The 25,493-nt window shown below is 38.0% G+C and overlaps 1 protein-coding gene across 3 annotated transcripts in view; it reads right to left on the bottom strand.

The window, feature by feature from the left end:
- Positions 1 to 24,506, bottom strand: part of LOC149837611 (uncharacterized) — a 131,474-nt gene extending 106,968 nt beyond the window's left edge. For 2 of the 3 annotated variants that reach the window (XM_090006145.1, XM_090006146.1), the window contains exons 1-9: positions 24,288 to 24,506; positions 24,029 to 24,151; positions 23,691 to 23,773; positions 23,420 to 23,504; positions 23,224 to 23,310; positions 14,980 to 15,041; positions 14,631 to 14,824; positions 14,493 to 14,553; positions 14,211 to 14,388 (exon numbers count right to left, since the gene is read on the bottom strand). In XM_090006145.1, the coding sequence (XP_089862271.1) occupies positions 14,211 to 14,388; positions 14,493 to 14,553; positions 14,631 to 14,824; positions 14,980 to 15,041; positions 23,224 to 23,310; positions 23,420 to 23,504; positions 23,691 to 23,773; positions 24,029 to 24,151; positions 24,288 to 24,359 (945 nt within the window). In that variant the 5' untranslated portion in view covers positions 24,360 to 24,506. Of the gene's footprint in view, positions 1 to 14,000; positions 14,389 to 14,492; positions 14,554 to 14,630; positions 14,825 to 14,979; positions 15,042 to 23,223; positions 23,311 to 23,419; positions 23,505 to 23,690; positions 23,774 to 24,028; positions 24,152 to 24,287 lie in introns of those variants that run through there. The other variant, XM_090006144.1, reaches the window with a different exon arrangement.
- Between the last annotated feature and the right edge of the window lie 987 nt (positions 24,507 to 25,493).

The following is a 25,493-nucleotide window of genomic DNA, read 5'->3' as shown; positions in this document are numbered from 1 at the left end:
AAAAAAAACTATAAAAATTATCTAAAATTATAAATAAATAAGAAATGCTTTATTGATAAAGCGCCAACCAACACGAAATAAAAAATCTCAAATAAATACAAAAAAAATATGAGATTAACATGTAAAAGTAACATTAATGCAACAACTTGATCTATATAAGTATCTAATTGCATAAAAACGGAACTACCAAATGAACAACAGTAAGCACTCTCAAAGTCTTCAAGTGCTAAGAAGAAAAAACGCATTATTGTTTCACCATCATCGGACCATTCACAGACACAGAAAACAAAGGGATAAGTACCAAAGACTTCCCTTGTTCAAATTCCCATAAGCAGAAAACACAACAAAGGAGAAAATTAACAAGAAACCATAACTCCAAATGGAATATCACCACAACACCCACCTATCATAACATCATTACCACCATAGCAACAAGAACTAAATCCAAGCAAACCTCTCAAAAACCACCAAACACGGGAAAATTTCAATATGTGGGCGCCATAAAAAGCAAAATCAGGGAACACCCACTTTCCCAAACCATTGATTCAGCAATTGGGTATTGCATAAAATCACAGAAAAAGGAAGAATAATCAAATGGGCATATGGTCCAATGGCTTCAATGACAAAAAAGAAGTGAAAAAACAACCTATAGTTTCCTTCGTTGCAGGATTGATGACGGGAAGACGCTTCCCATTGAATGGCTTTTCAAACCACCAGATCAACTCTTGAATCACAAACGAGATAAATCACTATTGCAGCCAAATCTATCCAAAATAAACCTCCAAATCTTCTTTAACTGGATAGAAAATAAAAACATGTTGATTGGACTCCTCATGACAACCACAAAGTAGACACTGGTTAGCCAGTTGAATGTCATAATGTTGCAATTTGTCAAACGTTGGAAGCCTGCTCTTACAAGCTAGGTAAACTGTCCATAAGGCCCTAGGTACAACATGCTTATACCAGAGATATTTGCACCATGCCTCTGCAGGAAAACTCATGTGCAAAGTCCTTCCAAATCACACCACGAGGAACTGAATAAAAAATCGTGTTTCCCCACATGAGTTTATTTGGGCCCCAACTAAGCGAGATGGAGTGCAAGAGTGAGGAAGACACTAGCACATGAGAACGAGAACCTTCGCGCTCTCTAATGAAGTCAGCAGTCGATAAATGAAGATCTTTACGCACTAGATCATAGTCTTCAGCCACAACAGTGTTTAGTAGAATCTGAGATGACCAGGGCTTAGTCCAAACTCTGCATGTCTCAACTCTCTCGAGCTATTAAACCAAGCATCTTGGGATCCATTCGTAAGTTTGACAAAGAAGTAGAAGTGACACGAATGTCTAGCAAAAAAATGGAACTACCAAATGAACAACAGTAAGCACTCTCAGTGAGGGGTCAACCAAGAGAGAAATAGGGAATCTGAATGGGAGTTAATAGGGAATCTGAATGGGAGTTAATACCCACCAAAGGCGACGACAGGGGCTCCGCCCCCTGTCGGTCGACCAAGAGAGGCAAGAGAGAAAAGCAGATTGGGGGCGGCAGGGGGGGTCTGCCCCCCTGTCGGTCGACCCATCACTGAGAAGAAGAAGCAAAGAATGGACTGCGTTTACCTGTCACAGGAAAACGCAGAGGTCTCCGGAATGGACGGCGGTGGCTGTGAGTCGCTGGCGCGGTGGGTCGCCGATGCCTTCTCAGCAGAGGAAAGAAGAAGCGATGATCGGCGACGGGTGGTGGCCGGCGACGAGTGGTGGTCGGCGACAGCAGTGCCTGGGAACGAGAGGGGACGGAGTGGAGAGAGAAGGGGCGAGGGCTTTCCCTCGCCCCGAAGCGCCTGTGTCTTTTTTAAAGACATAGGTTCTCGATCTTTCGAGAATACGGGCCCGGATCCAGGTCGAACTCGGGTCCGGGCCATCCGATTTTTAATGCGCGCCTCACTTTGAGGCGCGCCTCGCCTCAAGGCGCATGAGGCGTACGCTTTAATGACGTTGCGCCTTTTAAGTGCGCCTCAAGGCGAAAAGGGCCTCGCCTCGAGGCGAGGCGCGCTTTTTGTGCCTTGAGGCGCGTTTTTAACAACACTGGTTTGGATTTTTAGAGAAATTGGTACGAGGACTTCGGTTCTTACCTATTTTCTTAAAATTGTTTTACAGGCACAGATGCTCAGTGATGTCTTGGACTGGCTAACTGAAAGGTACGAGGCTTGTAGTTGGTGTTTGAGTTCTGACAAGTGCATATAATTTTGATATAGAGAAATTTGATATTCTTAGACTTTTTGACTTATTATTTATTAAATGAATTTTGGTTTATTACTACTACTTGATTCAATGCATTGAATGGTTTGTTGTTTGGTTATATTAAATCTATGATGTACCCTGGGTCCTTGAGAGGTTTTCCGCAAATGCTTTAAAAAAAGAATTTAACTATTTTCGAAGGTCAGTTGGGGTCATTACACTAAGTGGCTGAATTCAATGAAAAGTAACCAAGTCCATGGCAAGTTGACAAAGTAGGAGCTAAGAAATCAAGCCAAAATCAGTTGCATACTCCAAAGTGAGAAAGGAACATCTTACTCCAGCCCAGTCGGATTCCAATCTGTTTGACAATCAAAATTGTCATTGAAGCCCTTTGTCTGAATTATTTCGAAGGGCAACCTTATCAATGTGCTACAACTTATCAAATACGTGATACCAAACATTCTTGCCTGCTCGTCTTTTGAGAACCATGATTTGTATCTCACAGTACCTAGTTCATAAAAATGCAATCTTCTGACGATGTGTTTCCAAAACCTCTGATGTGGAATCGAAGCTATTTTTCTAGGTTTGGTAACAATAATGAAAGTGTTTTCTTATATCCAACAATGGGTTGGTCTGGACTATTAATCGTATCCCAGTAGATGATTTTCTCAGTCAAATGCAGTTACAGCCTCCGCTTCCATATACAATGTCAACCATACTTTGCATTAGCTAGTTGTGCCTTCAAGACTGCAATTTGAAAACCTGATATCTAACATGGTGATGGATAACCAGTAGCTGACAAGCTAGTGTCATGTTTGCATTGCTCCATTTGCAAGTTTGAGTTGGATTATGACTTGTCATGATTATCATCATCAAGCCTTGACTTATCTACATTGGTTCAACTCTCTGAATCCTAGTTCTTCATTCATTCTTGTTTAAAACTAAAACATGAGTCAGTCCACAATTTCCTATGTCACCATTTAGTATAGTCCTCCATGACTTTACTGGCCCGATCTGTTAGGACTATCACCAAAGACCTTCCTCTTTTTCTTTTTGTTAATATATATATATATATATATATATATATATATATATATATTGTAATGAACCAAAAGTGCACAAATATAATGCCAATAAGGAGCTTATACAAACAAAAGAACCGTGGTCTCTAATGGACCGATTACAATCTCATAAAAGAGATAAGCAAAATGACTATAAAATAGCAAAAAGGCACAAAAGCCTATAGGCACAAAGATATCTTTTATAAACCCACATAAAATGCTACTAAGAGCATGCCATACAATAATAGAGTAAGGCTCTATTTATAGAGCCTCACTTGAAGCGGTTGGACTGCCTCCCAACGGTCATATTTATGATCGTTGGGAGGCCGTCAGTCACATTGTGACAAAAGAAAAACAATAAAAATAAAAGGTAAAAAGTACATTTCAATCCCTAGTGGACTATACTAAATAAAGGTTTACAAAAAGACTAAAATGCCCTTGGCAGAATACCCTTGACAGGTATTCGTATACACCTAATTTTAACATTCTCCCTCAAACTTACGGTGAAATTACCGAAAGTTTGCTAAGAAGATACTAAAATCTGGGAAGAGGAAGATCTTTGGCGAAGAAGTCCGCAAGTTGAAACTTGAATTGAACATATGGCAAAGTAATAGTTCCCTTCAATTATTCTTCGCGAATATAGTTCGCTCATGAAATGTATGATTGCTAGCTATATATATAGCATTTTTGTTATCGCAACACAATTTTGAAGGTTCTAAGGCATTAACACCCATATCGGAAAGCAACACTCTCATCCATACGATCTCGGTGGTTGTTGTAGCCATAGCCCTGTACTCAGCTTCCGTAGAAGATAAAGACACTTTCTGTTATTTTTTGCATCGCCAAAAGATGAGAAATTCACCTAAAAACAAAGGCCTGTAGTTAAGTGACGGTTATTGGGATCTCCTCCTTAGTCAGAATCATTATAAGCAATAAGATTTAAAGATGGTGAAGAAGATAAGAATAGCCCTTTAGATATGGTTTTCTTGATGTATCAAACTATTCTTAATATTGCACTTATGTGAACATCATGGGCGCATGTTTTTGACTTGCAGTGTGTACGGCATGCGCAATGTCTGGCCTTGTAATGGATAAGTACATCAATGATCCAATAAGTTGTTTATAAGGAGTTGGATCATCTAATAAGACTCTGTCTTCAGCTCTCATTTTTGTATTTATCACTGTAGAAGATGAACCGAGCCCTAGAGAGAGAAGAGAAGAGAGAGAGAGAGAGAGAGAGACGGCTGCACAAGAAACAGAGAACTCAATCTGTTATTAGGGCCTCTCTATGTTAAATAGAGAGAGGCTTAAAAGCATAATTACAATAAAGCCCCATTATAAAAGCAAAAATACAAATAGCATCTTAATATAAAATGACTTTACTTAAAACCACCTATTCTCAACACTCCCCCTCAAGCTGGAGCATAGATATCAATCATGCTCAGCTTGTCACAACATTTTGAGAAATTTGGTCTGGCAAGAGGTTTTGTGAACATATCTGCAACTTGGTCTTCCGACTTTAGATATTTGGTAGTGATATGACCAGCTTGAACCATATCTCTTACATAGTGGCAATCAACCTCAATGTGCTTTGTTCTCTCATGAAATACAGGATTGTTCGCTATATATGTTGCAGCTTTGTTATCGCACATCATGGTCATGGGAGAGGAAACCTTCACCTGAAGATCAAGAAGAACAATACGAACCCACATCAATTCAGCAGTTGTTTGGGCCATAGCCCGATATTCTGATTCTGCACTCGACCTAGAAACCACATTTTGTTTCTTACTTCTCCAAGAGATCAAGTTGTCTCTCAGGAACACACAAAATCCTGTGGTAGATTTTCTATCCACTACAGATCCTGCATAGTCAGCATCAGAATAGGCCATTATCTCCAGAGTTCCACCTTTCCTGAACAATAACCCCTTTCCAGAAGATTTTAGATATCTGAGAATCATAATAGCTGCATTCCAGTGTACCTCAGTTGGTTTGTCCATAAACTGACTAACTTTACTTACTGCTAAAGCAATATCCGGCCTGGTCACAGTTACATACAGTAGTTTCCCTACTAGGGAGCGATAGCTTTTGCTATCAACCAGTTTTGACCTTTCTTCAAACAACTGAACTTTATGGTCCATGGGAATATTTGTTGGTTTAGCTCCCAACATTCCTGTTTCCTTTAATAAGTTAAGAACATACTTCCGTTGAGACAAAACCATTCCTTCACGGCTCCTGGCAACTTCTATACCCAGAAAATACCTGAGTGAACCAAGGTCTTTTGTAACAAAGTGTTTTTGAAGATGAGCCTTTGTGGCTTCAATAGCTTTCACATCATCGCCTGTAAGAATGATGTCATCCACATATACCACCATAACAACTATGTCAGAGCTAGTTTTCTTTATAAATAGTGTATGATATGCTGCTGACCTATTAAAGCCAAAACATGACATCACTTCAAACAACTTTTGAAACTATGCACGAGGACTTTGTTTCAAGCCATAAATCGCCTTTTTCAATCTACACACCTTCTGACACTCCCCCTCAACCTCGAATCCTGGAGGTTGTTGCATGTAAACAGTCTCAGATAAGTCCCCATATAGAAATGCATTTTTCACATCTAATTGGTACAAGCTCCAACCATGCTGAACAGCTACTGAGAGAACAAGACGAATGGTACCCATCCGTGCAACAGGAGAAAAAGTTTCAAAGAAATCAATACCATATGTCTGAGTATACCCTTTGGCTACTAATCTGGCCTTGTACCTTTCAATTGAACCATCAGATTTGTACTTTATAGTATATACCCATTTACATCCAACAATGTCAGCATCTGCTGGGGAATCAACTAGATCCCATGTATGCTGAGATATTAAGGCATCCATTTCTTCTTGCATAGTCAGCTTTCAGTGAGTATCAAGCTCTGCCTGCTGATAGTTCAGAGGAATAGTTTCAGCAGATAAAGCTGAAATAAAAGATTTCATCTGATTTCCAATTCTGGCTTCGGAGACAAAATGAGATATGGGATATAAGGTACATTGTCGTGTCCCCTTTCGTAGAGCAATCGGCCTGTTATCATCATCATGAAGATCACTATTGTCAGTAGAACTTACCTCAAGGGAAAAAGAAGATGAAGGCACTTGCGGAGGTGGATCTCTACGCACATATACCAATGGAGGATTATGAAATCTAGAAGAGGATGAAGTGTGGTTCGGGAATGAGGGCACGGATTCCAAAGGAAAAGGAGGTATAGGTAATGGACAAGACTCAGTTGGATCAACCTGCAGCGGAGAACCGGTACTAGAGTAATATGGAGTGGATTCCAAGAAAGATACATCCGCACTGACATACTCTCGGCGAGAAGTAGGATCATAACATCGATATCCCTTTTGATTTTTGGGATAACCTATAAATATGCATTTTGTAGCTTGAGCAGCTAATTTATCACGGTCAGAGCCAAGTTTGTGTACAAAACAAACACATCCAAATACTTTGGGCGAGAGGGAGAAGAGGGGGGTATTGGGTTTTAGGATATGAATTGGAATTTGATCACCCACATAAGAGGAAGGCATGCGGTTGATCAGATAGCAAGCAGTTGTAATTGCATCTCCCCAGTATAACGCAGGAACATTGGATTGAATCATAATGGTCCTGGCAACATCAAGTAGGTGACGATGTTTTCGCTCAGCCACCCCATTTTGTTGAGATGAATAGGCACAAGAAGTTTGGGGTTGGATGCCATTATCTTGGTAAAACTGTAACCGACTTTTTGATTTTCCGTCAGCAAATCCTGAAAATGACAACCCATTGGATCAAATATTACTCTATATTTTTGTTCTTTTACAAGGCAACTAACAGAAAGTAAACTTTGAGAAAATTTTGGAGCATGAAGAGCATTTTTCAACTGTAACGAGGAGGATATAGAAATATTTCCCTGACCAACAACCGGGGAGGTGCTCCCATCGGCTAATGAGACTCCAAGCTGAGCCTTAATATCCTTTAGATCTAAAAAAACAAGTGAATTTCCACACAAATGTCTGGATGCACCAGAATCAATAATCCACTTACTGTCAGTCGGATGAAGAAGATTTTCGGTTGAATAGGCAACACCAGCTACAGGAGAGGTAGAACTCAAAGGACGAAGAGCTATCAGCTCATCATATTCAGCACGATTGAGGGTGATACTACTGTCACTTGCAGAGATATTTTCCTGTGCCTTTGTTGCCTCGAGAGTAGTAACATTTGCTTTGAGAGCATATGACTTTGATGAAGAGGAGGTTGGTCGGCCATGCTTATCCCAGCAACGATCTTCTAAATGTCCAGATTTTCCACAGAATGTACATTGAAGCTTTCCTCTGCCTCCCACACCTCGTCCGCGACCTCGTCCTCTGATGTTCTGAAGATTTCCACGTCCATAACCAGATGAGAAAACTAAGGCAGATGACTGAGTCACAGGCTGAGAATGTGGAAGAGATATCGCAAGTCTGCTCAGACGATTATATGCCTCAACAAGAGTAGATACATCCGAACCAGTCAACATTTGGACTTTTGCAACAGAGAATTCTGAAGATAAACCTGTAAGAAACCTAGCAACCATAGTTTGTTCTTGATGATCCTTTTGTTTCGAACAACAGAGGGGTCTGTGAGCATTAAGTCTTTCAAACACAGCTTTTACGGAGGCATAGTACTGAGCCAAGGTTTGATCTCCCTGCTGTAAATTATATATTTTCTGTTCGACTTGTAGGATACGACTCACATTAGTCTCTTGTGAGTATGTATCTCGAAGATTGTCCCACATCTGTTTGGCTGTATTATAGTAAATTAAATCATCTGCAATATGGGGTTCGACAATTCATAATCCATGACATAACTATGTCATTATCTTTATCCCAGGTAACATATTTTCCCACCTTTTCAGTGGGTTCGTCTTCCAACAAGATATGTTTTCTACGATGTCCAGATACCGACATCATAAATGTTCTGGACCACCTGGCATAGTTAGTTTCATTCAACCTTACAAACGAGCCGTACGAAAATGGATTGGCAAATGCCTTATATTCTCCAATATTTTCCAATTTTGAATCACATTTCGAAGTTTCAGCCATACTTCTGGTTAAAAAAAAACTGGACAGCCTCCAATCAAAACAGGGAAAACCGTGTGTTACACTCACACACCAACTGATATTACAATCAGCAGTTGTTCACACACGAACAGAAAAAAAAAAAAACACGACAGTAGTGAGCAGCCTCCCACAAACAAAAAAAATTCAGCACGTCAGTGAATCACGACTAACATAACTTCTGCATACGCAGAACCTGTTTCATAACAGAGGCAGCTCCCCAGACATATACAGCTCGACAATGAGTCATTTTTCACTCACGAGCAACACCACTACGTGTTGGATTGCTGTTTCCAAAAAAACAGGAAGTCACAACATGAAATCACGATAAAAATAACTCAGGGCCCAAAAATCAGGGTATCACGGCTGAAATAGAAGCACTGGTCTCTTTCAAACATTCACTGCAGATTAGAAAGCAAAGATAGCAACCCACAGAAACTAACGTGGTTCAGTGCAAACTGTACCGATGTCCACGATATCAAGATCTCACAAAAAAAAAAACAGGGCCCCAACCGTATGCAGAATCACCAACAGCAATCAAACTCCCAACAACAATCAAACTCCCAGCGTAGGTAGTCACGAGAATCACGGCAGGAACTACCATCGAGGCAGTGGGTAGTCACGAGAAAAAAAAACGAGGAGCTACGAAACCCACAGCAAGCATCCACGACCAGCAGCATGCCTAGATCTGTCATCAGATCTTAAAAAAAAAATTAAATCGCTGACCTGATTAGAAAAAAATTACTCATTGGATCGAAGTTTGATCACGATCAAGAAAGCCTCCACGATCGACTGTGCTTTGATCACACTCGATCACGCTCCCACGTCACAGTCAATCACGCTCCCACGATCGGCTAGGCTTTGATACCATGTAGAAGATGAACCGAGCCCTAGAGAGAGAGAAAGAGAGAGACGTCTGCACAAGAAACAGAGAACTCAATCTGTTATTAGGGCCTCTCTCTATGTTAAATAGAGAGAGGCTTAAAAGCATAATTACAATAAAGCCCCATTATAAAAGCAAAAATACAAATAGCATCTTAATATAAAATGACTTTACTTAAAACCACCTATTCTCAACAATCACTTCAGGAGTATCGACATATTTTGTGTCAGTGATTCCCGAACGCGCAACAATATCAGCTACAAACTTGAATTGAGATAATATGTACCATCTTGGCGAATAGGCTACTTCGATCCCTAAAATATATCTCAAAAAACGAATGTCAGTCGCAGCAAAAGATTTTTTAAGCAGAATTTTAATATCTTCAATTTTCTTTTGATCATTCTCAATTATGATCATATCATCAACGTATAGAAGGAGATAAATGAGGTACCTGTAGATCTAACAAAAAAGAGCAGTGTCAGTGTAACAAGATTTAAATCAAAGTTTTAATACAGTACCACTAAATCGATTATACCATGCTTTAGGAGCTTGTTTAAGCACATATAGTGTCTTTTGAAGACGGAGAACCATGTCATTTTCAATAATTAAACTAGGGGGTGGATTCATGTATACTTCTTGATTTAAGTTTCTATTTAAGAATGCATTATTAACATCTAACTGATATATAGGCTATTTTCTTATGGAAGCTACTACAGCTAGAGCCCTAACTGTAGTCATACGAGCTATTGGGGCAAAAGTTTCCTCGTAATCTACTCCATATTCATGAGAATATCCTTTTGCAACTAGTTTTGCTTTATATCTTTCCAGGGACCCATCACTTTTTATATTGATTTTAAAAACTCATCTACACACTATTGTCTTCTTTCCTATTGAAAGGGGTTGAATTGTCCAAGTGTGAGCTTTGTGTAATGCATCTAATTCTATTTTCATGGCTTCAACCCATTATTTTATGTTTTTAACTTCCTTGTAGTTAGATGGTTCGTGATATGAATGAATGGCTAGAAGGCAAGCCCTATAGTTTGGATAAAAGGATTTGTATGAAACAAACCTATTTAGAGGCCTATGTGTTTGTTTTGATCTTCTAACACTTGTTTCTTCAACATTTGTTAGTTGATTATATCTTTCAAAGGCACATGGATGCTCTCTATTATCCCGTCTAGAGTATTGAAGGAGATTATGAGATGGTTCTCTTTCTTCACTTGAATCATTAATAGTTTCAACATTATCACCAGCAATTTCATTATTTGATTTGGATAGTAAATCAAACAAAAAAGCATACTCGGATTCTTCCTTAGGTTTTTCAAAATCAAATCCATTATCATTTTACAAAAATCTAACATTTCTAGAGACAAAGCTTATCATTTGTTTGATCATAACATCGATAGCCTTTTTTATTTTCGGCATATCCAAGAAATACATATTTTATAGCTTTAGGAGAGATTTGTTATATTTTTCAAGAATCACAAAGCATTTATAACCAAAAACTCTTAGCCTTTTCAAATCAAGAAGAATTTTAAAGAGTTTATCAATAAGAGATTTGTTTTTCAATGTTTGAGAAGGCATTCTATTTATTAGATATACTGCGGTTAGAGCGGCTTCAGTCCAAATTGTTTGGGAATTTCTTATGAAATAAGTAAAGTTCTAGTAGTTTCAATAATGTGACGGTGTTTTCTTTCAGAAATGTCATTTTGTTGAGGAGTCCTAGGCCACAATTTTTAATGAACAATTCCATGATTTTTTAGATATAGTTGAAATTCATTTGAAAGAAACTTTTTCCCAGAGTCGAAGCAAAAGACTTTAATATTTGTTTTAAATTGATTTTTAACAAAATTATGAAAGTTTTTAAAACATGAAAAAACTTCAGATTTGAGTTTTAGGAAGTAAATCCAAGTATGCCTACTAAAATCATCTATGAATATAACATAATACGAATAACCACATTTTGACGTAACGGGAGTGGGACCCCACACATCTGAATGCACTAATTCAAAATTTTTATGTGACATAAAGGTTCTAGGTCCAAAAGGTGTCATTTGCATTTTTCCAAATATACAATCTTCACATACAAAATTTTTATCTTTACAAAAAAAATTCAAAAATAGAAAATGAAATAATTTGGATATACTTGGGTGTCCTAATCTTTTATGCCAAAGATCTAAGTTAATGTCTTTGACATGATTACAAAATGAGTTTTTTGGTAAACATAGAAAATCCATGTGGTAAAGGTCTCCTCTTCTATGGCCTTGCCCAATCAGCTTCTCTTGCTGGTGATCCTGCACCCAACAAGCCTTAGATGAGAAAAATACTTTACATCCGTAGTCAGAAATTTGAGAAACTGAAAAAATGTTGAAATCCAATTTATGAATGACTCACTTTTGGAACAAAAAAAAATATTGAACTATTGTCAAGATTTTCTATGTTTTTGACTTTTAAAGAAGTACCATCGGCAATTGACACACATGAAAAATATGATTTAGTGCAGTCGGACAAAAGAGACTCGTTGTGAGTCATGTGAAAAGAGGCACCCTAATCTAAACTCCAAGAGGATTTACCTGAAGGAGAAGAGGAGATGACGACGCAGGATGTAGGAGTGGCTTTAAGAATTTGTGAGATGGCCTTTGCTATTTGAGCAATGTTCAATTGATTGAAGTTGCTCCCTTTTCTTGATTCTTGAGGTTCTTTCTTACAATGATGACAAATAATTTTACCTCTGTATCCTCCTCCATTATGTGTTTTCCCATTGAATTTCTTTTCAAAGTGAGGTGGTTTATATGTTTTCACAAAATTTTCGGGTCTTGCCATGGCAAGGACCTCATCATTAAACTTGTGCATTCCAAGTCTTGTTTCCTCTTGGCAAATTTGAGCAGAAGCCTCACTTATAGAGGGAGTTATGGTCCTATGAAGTAAGAAAGACCTAACTTGCTCAAATTCCAGCCGGGGGCCATAAAGGAAGGAGAAAATATTTTCTCTTTTTATTTGGGATATTCTCATTTCAATGGCAGAACCTTCCCATTTTGGTTCCAACACGGCTAATTCATCCCAAATAGAAGATAAAATATCGTAAAATCTCTTACACTTTTATCTTCTTATTTAGAATTAAGTACCTTGTCTTGAAGATAATATAGTTTAGCCATATCTTTTTTGATAAAGGTACTCTTTAGAAAGCTCCATGCATCACATGCCTTATTGAATTTGATGATGTTGGTGGTGATTTTAAACTCTATGGTGTTCATAAACCATGAGAGTATTTGTGCATTGCTTGCTTCTCAATCTTCCATCCTATTTTGATATTCTTGCAAGGCTTTTTTTTCCTCTTCGGATAAGGCCTTGACTTGATCTCCTTCTCTTCTAGTCAATTTGAGTTGTGGTTCATTAGTAGAACCACTAACAAAATCCCACAATTTCTTGCCCTTGATGTGATTCTCCGTTGCAGTTGCCCACATCAAGTAATTATTTTCATTGAGCTTGTAGGCAATGACGGCGGCGAATTCTCTTTCTCCCATAACGATTACAAGGATTTAGAGTAGAAGAGTTAGAAGAAGACCAAGGATTGAAGAGCGCTTCCTCGTGTGGAGTAGTCACGTGATTCACCTTCTTCAAGAGCCAAGCTCTAATACCATGTAATGAACCAAAAGTGCGCAAATATAATGCTAATAAGGAGCTTATACAAACACAAGAACTGTGGTCTCTAATGGACCAATTACAATCTCATAAAAGAGATAAGCAAAATGACTATAAAATAGTAAAAAGGCACAAAAGCCTGTAGACACAAAGATATCTTTTATAAACCCACATAAAATGCTACTAAGAGCATGCCATACAATAATAGAGTGAGGCTCTATTTATAGAGCGATGAAAGAAAAACAATAAAAATAAAAGGTAAAAAGTACATTTCAGTTCCTAGTGGAATGTACTAAATAAAGGTTTACAAAAAGACTAAAACAGGTATTCGTATACACCTAATTTTAACATATATATATATATATACCTGAGGAAGCAGTTACGGGGAGTAAAACACAAATGTGCTCATCCAAACCAGGCATACTATATAAAATTGTTATTGATAAATAGCAACGTCACTAAATTTCGATAAAAGACCTACACCCAAGTTCCATAGCACTGCATCTGCTTTCCCTATCATGATTTTTCTATCCTCAGAGGCCTATCTCTTTTGAGGCATATATATATACATATATATATATATAGAGAGAGAGAGAAGAGTAGGTGCCTACCAAAGTTAGGAAGAGCCTGCCTCGAGCAGACAGGGTTTTTTAGAGTGTTTTTCGCATATCTGACCCTGCAGATGCATTCGGCATGGTCGATTTGCTAGAAAATGACACTTGGACTGTGTTTTTTTATGAAAAACATGAATGTTTCAGCTTGAATATTTGTGAAAATTATAGATCATTGATTTTCAAACCATATAAAAACCTACCCATGGGACAGAATCGAACGATCCAAGAGTCCATTCCTATAAAATCAAGCATGTAGAACACATCTGTACAGTCATATTTGAGAAAAACATGAAAAAAAATCCTTCAAAAGCCTGGTAGGCTGGCAGTAGGCACAGATCAGAGTAGGCAGCTCTCTCTCTCTCTCTCTCTCTCTCTCTCTCTCTCTCTCTCTATATATATATATATATATATATATATATATATATATATATATATGAAGGTCTCATGTTACATCTTGAACAAAGTATGTTCTGAAAGTGTTTTATCTTTGCGCATCTAATCATCGAATGCAAAAAGGAGAATAAATGCCACGGTAACTTTCTCAACTCTATGGAAATGCAAGAATCAGTTGAACAAAACTCAATTTACAAGAACTGTCAAAGCAGTATGACAGAACATACTGAAAATTTTGATAAGGGCAAAAAATATGGACATATATTACCATAAGTCTGTAACGAGGTTCAAATATATTCAATGATAGCTTTTGTCCAGGAAGCACCACGTCCATGACAAAGAGAGGCATCAGATCACCACCCATGTTTGTCAAACCGTCAAGCTCAGATTTCCTCTCAGCATACTCATCAGCAAAGTTCTTCTGTATTATGTTCTTCAGAGTCACACTATACAAGTGAAATGGAGTATAAAACAACAGGAAACAAAATACACTGAGAAAAAAGGAGCAGGCAGGAGAATAAAGTCTATGAATATCTGGAGTCTGGACTACCTGACAGGGTATGCTTTAGGACTGATAAATAGAACAGTGCGGCACATGGGGCACTTATTGCCTGTCATAATGGATATAAGGATCAACAAATGTTTATTTAGATTTATCTGGAGCAACAAAAAAGTTGATCAAGCTGACCGTGATCCATCGTCTGTAGAAGACAGGGACGGCAAAATGAATGCCCACATGGCGTAGTCACAGGCTCATATAGCAGCTTGAAACATAATGTGCAATCAAAATCATCAGTTCGCTGTAATTTGGCACCTCTCGTCCTTCCCTCAGAACCAGATGTAATCTTTTCCAAATTCGGAATTGATCTCTGAAGAGGAATGCTAGATGCCCAGACGTCCAAAATTCAAGACAAACACAATTTTGGGACACAGAAATGGAATCAACAATCTTATAGCATTTTTCTGGCAATAACCAATCATCAAGACATGACAAATAAGGACCATATCTATACTAATAAGCTGATGCAAATTGTTACCAAAGGGGGTCAACTTGCAGGCCCAAGAGAAGGGTTTCCCTTGCTTCATCATATCGTTCTAGCTGTCAATTTGTCATCAAAATTAGAAAGATTAGTTGAATATAGCTTAAAATTATACAAAGAGAAGACAAGCATAAAAATTTAACATGACAGTGTAAGATGATAGAAATCGCATAAAAAGAGCAGCTATTCCTCAATAATCAATATCAACAGCAGAACCATCACGTCTGCAGATAAATTGAGTGGATATAATTATAAAATTTAAGAATGAGCATCATACTAATGAAGGGTCCAGCCCGTTTGCAATGCCAGTTATTTGAATCATGACAAATTTATTTTTCTAACTTACAGGCCCTATGTCTGAATAATGGATTAGCTCAAGCCTCTGGGGAATGAGCCAAGTAAGCAATCAAGTTTCACAGGAATTTATGACATGAATTTGAGCAGATTGCAGCCTACATTCACCAACTTCTTTTGCAGACCATCAATGATGACATAGTACCATTGGTGGGGGAGACTCAAATGACGCTACTAGAATGCTAAAGAAGAAAACTGATTTCTTTGTGATAACACATCCTTTCTCCTCAGCCCTTCATGCTCCCCACTGCAGGTGAACTAACTAACAAGTAGTTATTTTCTGCCACATGATGAACCCAATTTTAACTTTTGTCCCAAGAAGAAGCCACCAGATTTCTCATCTGGAACCTATCTGTCATCTAAGAACAATATAGGAACCATTTTTCTTCAACATGATCATATCTTGAAACCAATATGATTACCCTGCATGACAACCATAAGGGTATTTCTGTCATTTCAGTTATATCAGTTCTAATATAAAAGGATGTCCAACTTAAAAGAGCACTGAACGTCCTCTTGACTGCTTTACATCTTCCAGCTTTCCTTGTGTTTTCTTACTCTTTGTGTAAAGCATGGACTCTAAGGCAGATTTCACATGGTATCAAAGCAGGACGATTGTAAGTCCAATTAAATCGAAGTTATCAATTTTTTTTCTTAATCTCTTGTCTTGATTCTTAAGCTCTCTTTTTGCACCTCAATCTCTCGTTTTCTTCTTTAATCTTTCCTTTTATCGTTTTTCCTTCGTATTCTCCTTATATCATTGTCTTTTAGAATTGTTATTCTTTTCTTCCATCTCTTCAGTGTAACTATAACATATTCTTCTCTTTAGTCATCCTCCCTCTAAAAATAGAAATGCAATGGAAGGGGAATTTTAATATAAGAAACAAGGTTTGTCATTTGTCAAGACTCAAGAGTTGTGTATAATATGTGTATTACTATTACTGTGCTACACCTCTTTATGTATTTTTCTGTACATTGTATATTTTTAGGGGTATTCTTGCCTATATAAAAGTAGCACAAAGTCAACTGATTTTGTCTTGTAGCACAGTAGAAAGGATAACTCCCTTATATGGGTGCAAACTTCTTTTCATCTTAATGAAGTTTCTCTTGAAACCTATGTCACATGGGTGTGTTAAATTGTCTACGAAGAGACAATACACATACGAGCACAAATACTTTATAAAAGAAGTGCACGATGGCACTCTCACAACACTTGAACAAAATATGCAAAAAGCATATAAATAATAAACATGCAATAATGCATGTTAGAAAGTGACTTGGAATGCATTGGATTCAATAATGAACCCATACCTATGCACGTGAAGTGCAAACATACCCATTAAAGGGAACAACATAAGCACATAATGTGCTAATACATAAAACCCAAAAAAGGGAAAAATATGACATAAAGTCATAAGTTACATATCATTGAAGAATAAATGGAAAAGGGGTAAAAACCCCATTACAATGGAGCATAAGCTCCCTCAAGAAGTAGAGAATTCAAAGGGGAAGAGCCCCTATTTATAACCCTTTGAGGAGCCACATTGGGGGCTCCCAAAGGAGTCGTTGGGAGCCCCCAACGGTCACATTTGTGACCGTTGGGGGCTCCCCAACGACTCTTTTGGGGAGTCCTCCAATGTGGCGCAAACCACAAAAATCATATTTTAAAAAATAAAAACAAAAAGATAAAAGAAAGAATTACAATCATATTCCGAAATAGAATATGCGTAAAATGACTAAATTACCCCTATTGCCTAAAATAGAGAAATATATATTTTATATATATAATTAGGATAATACATATGCATATATACCATATATGAATATGTATTATACTTTATATATATAAAATATATATAATATTACAAATGTTGGATGATACATTTTAATAGGGTGCGGGTGCGGGCGCGGGTGCGGGTGCGGGGATTCGGCACTTCCAAAAAACCCGGGTGCGGGGGTGCGGCAGGGGCAAAAATGTAATATATATATATATATATAAAAGGGGGTCAGTCTGTCAGCTGACGGCTGCTGTCAGCTGCTGCAGCAGCTGTCTGCAACAGCAGCTGACAGACAGCTGCTCTGTCAGCAGCTGTCTGCAGCAGCAGCTGACAGACAGCTGCTCTGTCAGCTGTCAGCATTACTTTTTTTTTTTAAAATCTCGCAGCCCATTTGGGCAATTTTTTTTTTTTAAAAAAAATCCAAAACAAGAATGGACTTAAATGATCCTGGGTGCGGTCAACGCACCCAGGATAGGGTTGACCGCACCCGCGTCGAGTCGCGTCGACGCGGGTGCGGCACCCTGCTAGCCGAATCCCTGTGACATAGCTTGAAACCCTCTGTCTTCTCTCTCTCTTGTGTGGCTCCTCTCTTTGGTTTGATAACATTCTTAATCAACATTGATTTAACGCTAGATCTTAAAAGAAAATGTAGAGAGAAGCTAATGCCATCTGCTGGTGTCAGCATCTAAACTCAAAATCTGGACCCTTATGTCATCATTTTAGGATCAGTTTCCCAGTCAAAGTGGCCCCTAAACGTTGCTGAGTTTTGATTAGTTAGGATAGATTCATCCACTTCTTGCTCTTTTCCTATCAATTCTTTGAACCTCAATCAGTTGGTAACTAAGTAGATGCCTCTAGTTTCATGACCTACAAACACAAATCATACTTTCTATCAGCAATCCTGATTTAATGGGGCACTTAATAGGTTATGATCATGTCCACATGGAGTTTATCTTTGTTGATCAAGGGGAAATCAAGGATGGTGATGCCAATCAGAGCATCAGATAAAGGACCCCAATTTCATTACCTGACATTAAAAAGCAGAAAACCGCTACATACATCACTACAACCATATCACAAGTTCTTGACATATATAAGCATGTCCACATAAAGTTCATAAACCAATGATTGGTGATACCAGTCAAAGGGTTAAGAAAAAGAACTTTGATTTTGTTACTTGGCATTGAATGACTAGACAATCGTGCGCCTATCACTGTAGAAGTTTTTTTTTTTTGCACATTTCTACTGATTATTTGCACAAAAATTATGAAAACTTTTGCATCATTAGCTCAAGTAGATCTCAAACCCAAGGTTTACCATCTCAAAATTGAGTTTGGGGATATCAAACAAGGTAACTCAAAATGCGTTGATGTTGAGAGCCGGAATAGACTGAACTAAATGTATTGGGGGCATTTTAGCAATTCTTTGCCGCTTCTTTTGTAGTCATGTTACTTCTTTCTTCCCGGGGTATTTTCATCTTTTATGACATACCCTAATGTACTCTCAATACTTCTCTCATTCTTCTTCTTCTCCTTCTCCTTCTACTTCTCTTTTCTTCATCTTATTTCATCACTCTTCCTTTGCAATATAAGTATCTAACACTTCTAACATCTTTAAAATGTAGACAGCCTTGAAATATCAGAGCTCGGATAATGATCTGGTGTGAGGACCTGAGGCATAATATTTTCACCGACTAATGTTAGCCATCAACCAGAACTAGACTAAGGTACGATCCTTGAGGTATGGGTGATTGTGCATCCACTAGCTTGTGAATGTAGACAGCTTTTCAGACCATAATTGGGTCATTTGGTATAGTATTAAGGGAGGCATGATTTTTTAAGCCTTTTTCCTGCTAGCAGGCTTCATTACAGGCTTCTTAGTTTTTTGTGGTTGGGGACCCTAAAAGGGGGATGAGGGGTTTACAGGTTGGTTTTAGTTGGAATAGAGTGCAGAAGGTGACGAAATCCAGTAGAAGTGTTTCTTTGAAAAAGGGAAGAAAATATGAAGTTTCTTGTGGTGTTTAATGCTGGCAACAAGATGGAAAAGGAGGAGTCAACCCATATAGAGATAGTTTCTTCAAGTGAGTGTGAAAAATGGAAACCTACAATAGGGTATTGGTGACAAAGCAAGAAGAAAATAGTATACACTATTCATAAGTGACATGAGTAAGGAACCGTGCATGAGAGAAGAGAAGGAAGGGGGGTGTTATAGGAATAACCCCAACATTGCAATCGTGGAAGGCTTCCAAATCACAAACCTAATATTGGATGGAAGGAACTAATCTATCAAGCTGGTCATTCTTGCCCATGAGAAATAGGAATTTATCTCCAATGAAATGCAACCCGGATGAAAAAGATCAACAATATGGAAATTGGAGAAAGGCAAATGCATTGGTTACATCATGGTTGTTACAGTCAATGCTTTCAAGTATTAGAATGAGCTGTTATGTCCTTCTATTCTTTTATTTTGACCCAGGTGCCTTGTATTATATTATTTATTTTTGTATTCTTCAGTAATGTGAAGACATTTTTATCTTTTTTGCCCCCTTCTATTTAATGGTGTTTGATAAAATGCAAGTTTTGGAATTTGAATGGAATAAACTCAAACCAAATATGCTATGACATGATTAAAAATATGAAATTAGGGTTAGGGATTTCGAAATTTAGGTCAAATGACCAAATTGCCCCCGATAGCAAGACTATGGCCTTGAAATCAGGGTTTTTAGAAATAGATTTTTGGTAAAAACTTAGGTTTTATGCACTAAATGAAATCAAATGAGCATCAAATTAAACCTAAAGCATCCTAATATGATTATAAACATGATTAAACCCTAAAAATATATGCTTATGCACGAAAATCCAATAATATCACAAAAACTGTGATTTTAGCAATGTTTTTGGATCTTTCAGGAACCCGATTTTGCAATTTGCTTAATTCAGCCATCAAATGGATTCCAAAATCCATAAAAATTGGTACCTGCACTTGTTATAACCCTAATGTCGAATTGGAATTATAAAAATAATTTTTTTGACATTGAATTAATCCGAAAATTGCATTAAACCCTAAAAATATGTTATTTTTGACCTAATTCACCAACCAGTTTCTATCCAAGACCTGAATCAGGGGTCAAATCTCCATGGAAATTTATGAACTTTTACATAGACTAACTAAGAATAAAAATAGAGATTTCCCAATTTACAGATCGGAAAAATCATCTTCGGTTAGGGAGAAACCCTTCCGGCAATCTGAGCTAAAATATATCACTCTTAACAGGGATTAAAACAGCTATTCCAGATTGAAAATACAAACATAAATAGCAAACCTAAACAAAAATCTCTGAAATTTTAGTGGTGAATAGTAGACAGAAAAATAACAATACTCACTTTTTACAGATCTAAAATCGGATCTGTGGTTTGGGATTTATGACTAACACAAGTCTGATTAGGGTTTTGGTAAACCCTAACGAGTTTTAAATTTAAAAACAGACCTTATTTGATAGAAGACATGATCCTTGGGAAAGATAGCATCGGGAGATTCTGATGCCATCGTAATGATACTGAGGCAAGAGAGGAAAAGAGTCAGATAGAATGCAGGACTTACGGATAGACTTTTGATGAGAAGAGGGATATACATAATTTCCTGGAAATTTTGTAAAAAAAGATCAAGGGATTTTGAAGAAAGAATTTCCAGGGTTTTTAAAGAAAGATTGACACAAAAGAGAAAAGAACGTAGGTAAAGGAGAAATATACACCCGGGGTTTTTGAAAATAGAGGAAGTTTTGAACAGTACACCCAGGGTTTTTGAAAAAGGTTCGATATATAGGAGAACACAAGGAAAACATCGCATAATCATAGCTGCAAAAACAAGGATGCGCACACAACACTCCCTAAAGGCTGACTCTAAATGCAATATTTGAAATGGCTTATAGGACCTTAATCCTAACTCTATAGTTCAGATCATCTGATTCCAATCAAGGTATGCCAATATACTCAAGCCGAAGCTCGAAGTATGTGGCATAAAAGATAATTCTCTGGTTCTAAGGTAAGGGCTTCCCAACATCCTTGAGCACCTACCGATATACCTCGGACTATGGCCCTTAGGTACGTGGTAGGGGGGCGCGAACCCAGATAAGTGGTCCAGTTGTGAGGCTCTCTCCCGAACTATGGTTCAGTGAGATAGCTCAGCAACGTGAAGACCGGGACAATATAGGTAGGGATGTTTTCAAAATACGATCAACTTGCAATAAAATCAGAAGGCTCTAATGCAAGTTCTAAAGGGATAGATTTAAATAAAGAGAAGCATACACTTGCATACATTGTTTTGCATTCAATCTTTAAAATTGAGGAGAGTTGTGTTTAAGACCTAAGTCTAATGTGAACATGGAATAATCTCCTCAATATGGTCCTACCAAACCATACTTAGATCCTATATGCCAAGATGTCAGCTTAGGACAGAGTCTAGGCTCCTAAGGTTTGCATGAAAATGAAGCTGACATATGTTAGAATAAAGACTTAGATTATATAAAAGCAAAGCAAAGGCATAGACTCAACCGGACGAAGACGGGTCTCTTCTTCTTCCTCATGCTTTGCTTTTAAAAAAAATGGATGTTATTAAAGCCAAGGATTAAAGATTGGATCTATACAAGTATGTTTAGAGATATCTAACTTCTTTTCTTCTCTTCTAGTTTTTTCAAAACCTACTTCTTCACAGATTCTTTTATTGAATTTCAAAAACCTTTTTTTCATCTTCTTCTCCATGTTCTATCTTACTATCTTATTTGGTCTTCATAATTCTGTATATTACTTATTCCAAATCCAATATTTCTCTCTTATCTCTATATAAATCTGAGAGATTCCTTTGATATATATATATATAGAGAGAGAGAGAGAGTGTGTGTGTGTGTGTGTGTGATGGAAACATGCTAAATGGGTTTTTCGGGATTTTTTCATTTTGCTTTTAAATTCTGATCATAGAGATGTGATCTATGTACTTGATTTTATAGGGATCAGCTCTTGGAGCATTTGATTCCGACACATGGGTGGGTTTTTATAAGGTTCAAAAAATCAACGGTCCAAAATATTTGTAAATTTTAGAGGCTCCAAAATTCCAAATATCATTTTTCTCATCGAAAACACATGATCTAGGTGTGGATTCCTAATAAATTGACCATGCCAAACACATCTATGGGGTTGGAACCGCAAAAAAAACACTGGAAAAGCAAAAAAGCTCATTTAACATGTTCCCATATATCTATATATATATATATATATATATATATTTATTTATTTATTTATATTTATATTTATATATTTATTTATATCTGATGTACCCCTTTCTTTCTTTTCATGTTAAATACAAAAAGGATTTTGGATCACCCGACATAGGTGCGAAAATCTTAGATCTAATCTAATCATGCTTACTGATGCCATGATCTGCCAAAAGGGAATAAAAAAAGTTCATACACAGTATAAGTGTCGTGGGCCTCGCGGCCCTTTCTTTGATTTTCATTTTTCTCATATGATATGTCTATGATTACATACAGAGTCAATTTGGAACCATAGAAAAATGTCTTTGTATTGATAGCATAGAGATTATGGAGAATATCGAAGTGGCCATTTCTGGATTGTCTTTAACTTCAGTCCCCATGACTTCTAGGGTGAAGCTGATGCCAACCATGGTCTTGCTTAGATATAATCCTTTTGAGCATCTTTACTTTCTTGACCTCTTGTAATGTTATATGTAGGTTTGATGTGTTTCTTTCAAATGTGAAGGACGAATTCTCCATGGCCAGTTAAATATCTTCTTCTTGGTATCCTTAGTATCAAAACAGAAGGGATATAGATGCTAAAACCCTCAGTGTTAGAAACTTTGTGTCTTGATATGCTAAGTTCGTATCATGTTGTACTCTTATTTCATTCATTATACTTGATGAACAGTTACTCTTCTTTCATGTCTTGTTTCAATATGTGCACACGTTACAGTAGCAGGCTTTTTTCCTCTTGTCAAGGTTATCTAACGGAATATCGTCAATGATGTTATGTTCACAGACTAGGGCTGATATCTAATATGCCACATATAGTTGAAACACTGCCAGAGGAAGCAATCTCACCAAAATTAGAGCCTTGGCTTTCAGATAGTGCACTTTGGTTGAGTTTGGCCGAACATTCATCACTTTCTCGGCGTCCTTCAAAGCGAGCTGAAATAGTGATCCGAAAAGTTTTAAGGATGGATCTAGTATATATCCAAAAAAGAGATAAAATAATAATAAAAAAGAAAACATAAAACATATGAAATCAAAGTCATACCTCAGCATAAGTTGTGGGATCCAGGCCATCCAATGGCTGATGCTCCGACAACGATGCAGCTCGATTCCGCAATTGCTCACTAAACCTAAGGCACAGTACTCGAGTCTAAAACAAATCTACGAACTCAAACCGCCATCTATGGCTTGAAGACCAAAACAGGGTGATAGAACTTGAGATTAAAAACTCCAACACGAATTGCTTCTTCTTCTGCTTATTCCAATCATAAACACGACATAGAGTTAAAATGCAGATTCGAATAAAACAAGCTCACCTAGAAAAGGCAGCGCTTCGATTGCTGAGGACGATCAGTTCACAATCTTTCAAGAGCCGGGCCTTGGAGTAAAGAGTGATAGCCTAAGACACAGAGTTGCAAGAAAAAGAAGAAGAAAAGAACGTCTCGATCATGTGCATCCGAACTGGTATCACGCAGGCATGGACACAAACAGACATCTATCTATAATCATTACCCAAAAAAGAGAGTGGAAAGAAAAAAAGAAAAAATAAGATAGTTTAAACGTGGGAATCCGAATTTCGCGCCGAAAAATCAAGAGAAGAGCAATCAGGAGGGAAAGATACAGAAGGAAAGCAAGAATGCTCGGGTTACAGTACCTCTCGAAGCCTACGCTCTCGAAAAGCTCGGTTTCCCTGCTGCACCAGATCAAAGACTTGGCGGAGCTGCTCACGAGACGTGTTGAGTTCCGGATGATCGCCCTGACCGAACGATGCCAATTTCTATGCGTATGTATATATGGGAAGAAGAGGAAAAACGAAAAAGACTGTTTCTGAGAATTGAATGTCCATTGATGATGCCAAGTGAGAGAAAGGCAGCAGAGAGCAACGATTGAGCAAGTAGGAAAGGTAGAAATACCAGTCGCAATTCTTCCACGTCATCAAACTCTTGCAGGTCCCCAAACGCAGCGTCAGAGCTTGGGTCCGCCATAAACTCGTCTCTACAGGAATCCGTCCCTCGCTCTCCCCCTGAGCAAAAATCAAACAACCTGATGATGATGGTCAAGACTCACCACACTGCTCTCTTTTTCTTCTCTTTGCTTGCGCGATTCCCATGCCAGGAGGAACTCGCGGCTGTGGTGCGAATACGTGGCTGCTTGGCTTGCATAATCAGGTGTGGGAACCGGAGTCGAGAGACATCGGACGAACGAATCCGGGTCCCGACTCGTAGGCGCATCGCCCCCAAGGACTATCGCGGGGAGGAGCGGAGGACTTCCCTCCAAGCCATTTGAGTGCACACTCAAATCGGACGGCACATCACATTGCAAACTTTGAACGTGCCACTGTACCTGGCTGACCTCCATCTCCTGTTGAGCACACACACACAACTGACAGGATGTCAGCCAAAGATGAAGGCAACCAGGGTACACTCGATTGCACCTGATCATTCCTCCTCAAATCAAGGGCGGCAGCATCATGCAATCCCAGAAGGGTTTCGCACACCTGGCTAGTTGGATCGACTTAAGGCTTTCAAGTTGGAGGTCGAAATTACGATACTCGAGATTCGTGTCTTTTACTGTAATGCTTAAGCCAAATAGGAAACTATTCTGCTTGTGTCAGAGAAATTTAAGAATATGACATTTGGTCATGTGTTTTTTATAAAAAATATATAGTTTTTTAAGCATTGAATATTTTTAAAAATTATATACCATCGATTCTTAAATCTTATAAAATCTTACTTTTGTCAAAATCAAGCTATCCAAGAGTCGATTACTGTAAAACACATCTTAGGTTCTTAATAAACCCTCTCACTCTCTCTCCTTCGTTTCCCTTCTGTTCTTCTTTCTCTCCTCTTCTTCTCGCCCCTTCTCTGTTTGCTGTTTCTTCCTTTTTCTCTTTCTCCTCCCTCCACTCCCCACCATGTGTCACTCGCTACAGGGGAAAAAAGTACCTACAGAGATCACCCAAAAACATGTCCTGCCACTGCTGAAGAATAAGATTTTCCCAAAGCCTCATGCTGAAGAAGCCCCACCACTTCTTGCTTCTCTTCCTGTGCAGTTGGTGTCGACAAGACTGAAGGGCTGGGCATCATCGTTTGCTCCATCGACTGTCAAAGGCTCCTCTC

The sequence above is a fragment of the Nuphar pumila genome, chromosome 5 (genome assembly GCF_984573655.1).
Source record: "Nuphar pumila chromosome 5, dmNupPumi1.hap1.1, whole genome shotgun sequence".
NCBI classification, from domain to species: Eukaryota; Viridiplantae; Streptophyta; class Magnoliopsida; order Nymphaeales; family Nymphaeaceae; genus Nuphar; species Nuphar pumila.
This window is presented reverse-complemented; position numbering and strand designations above follow the sequence as displayed.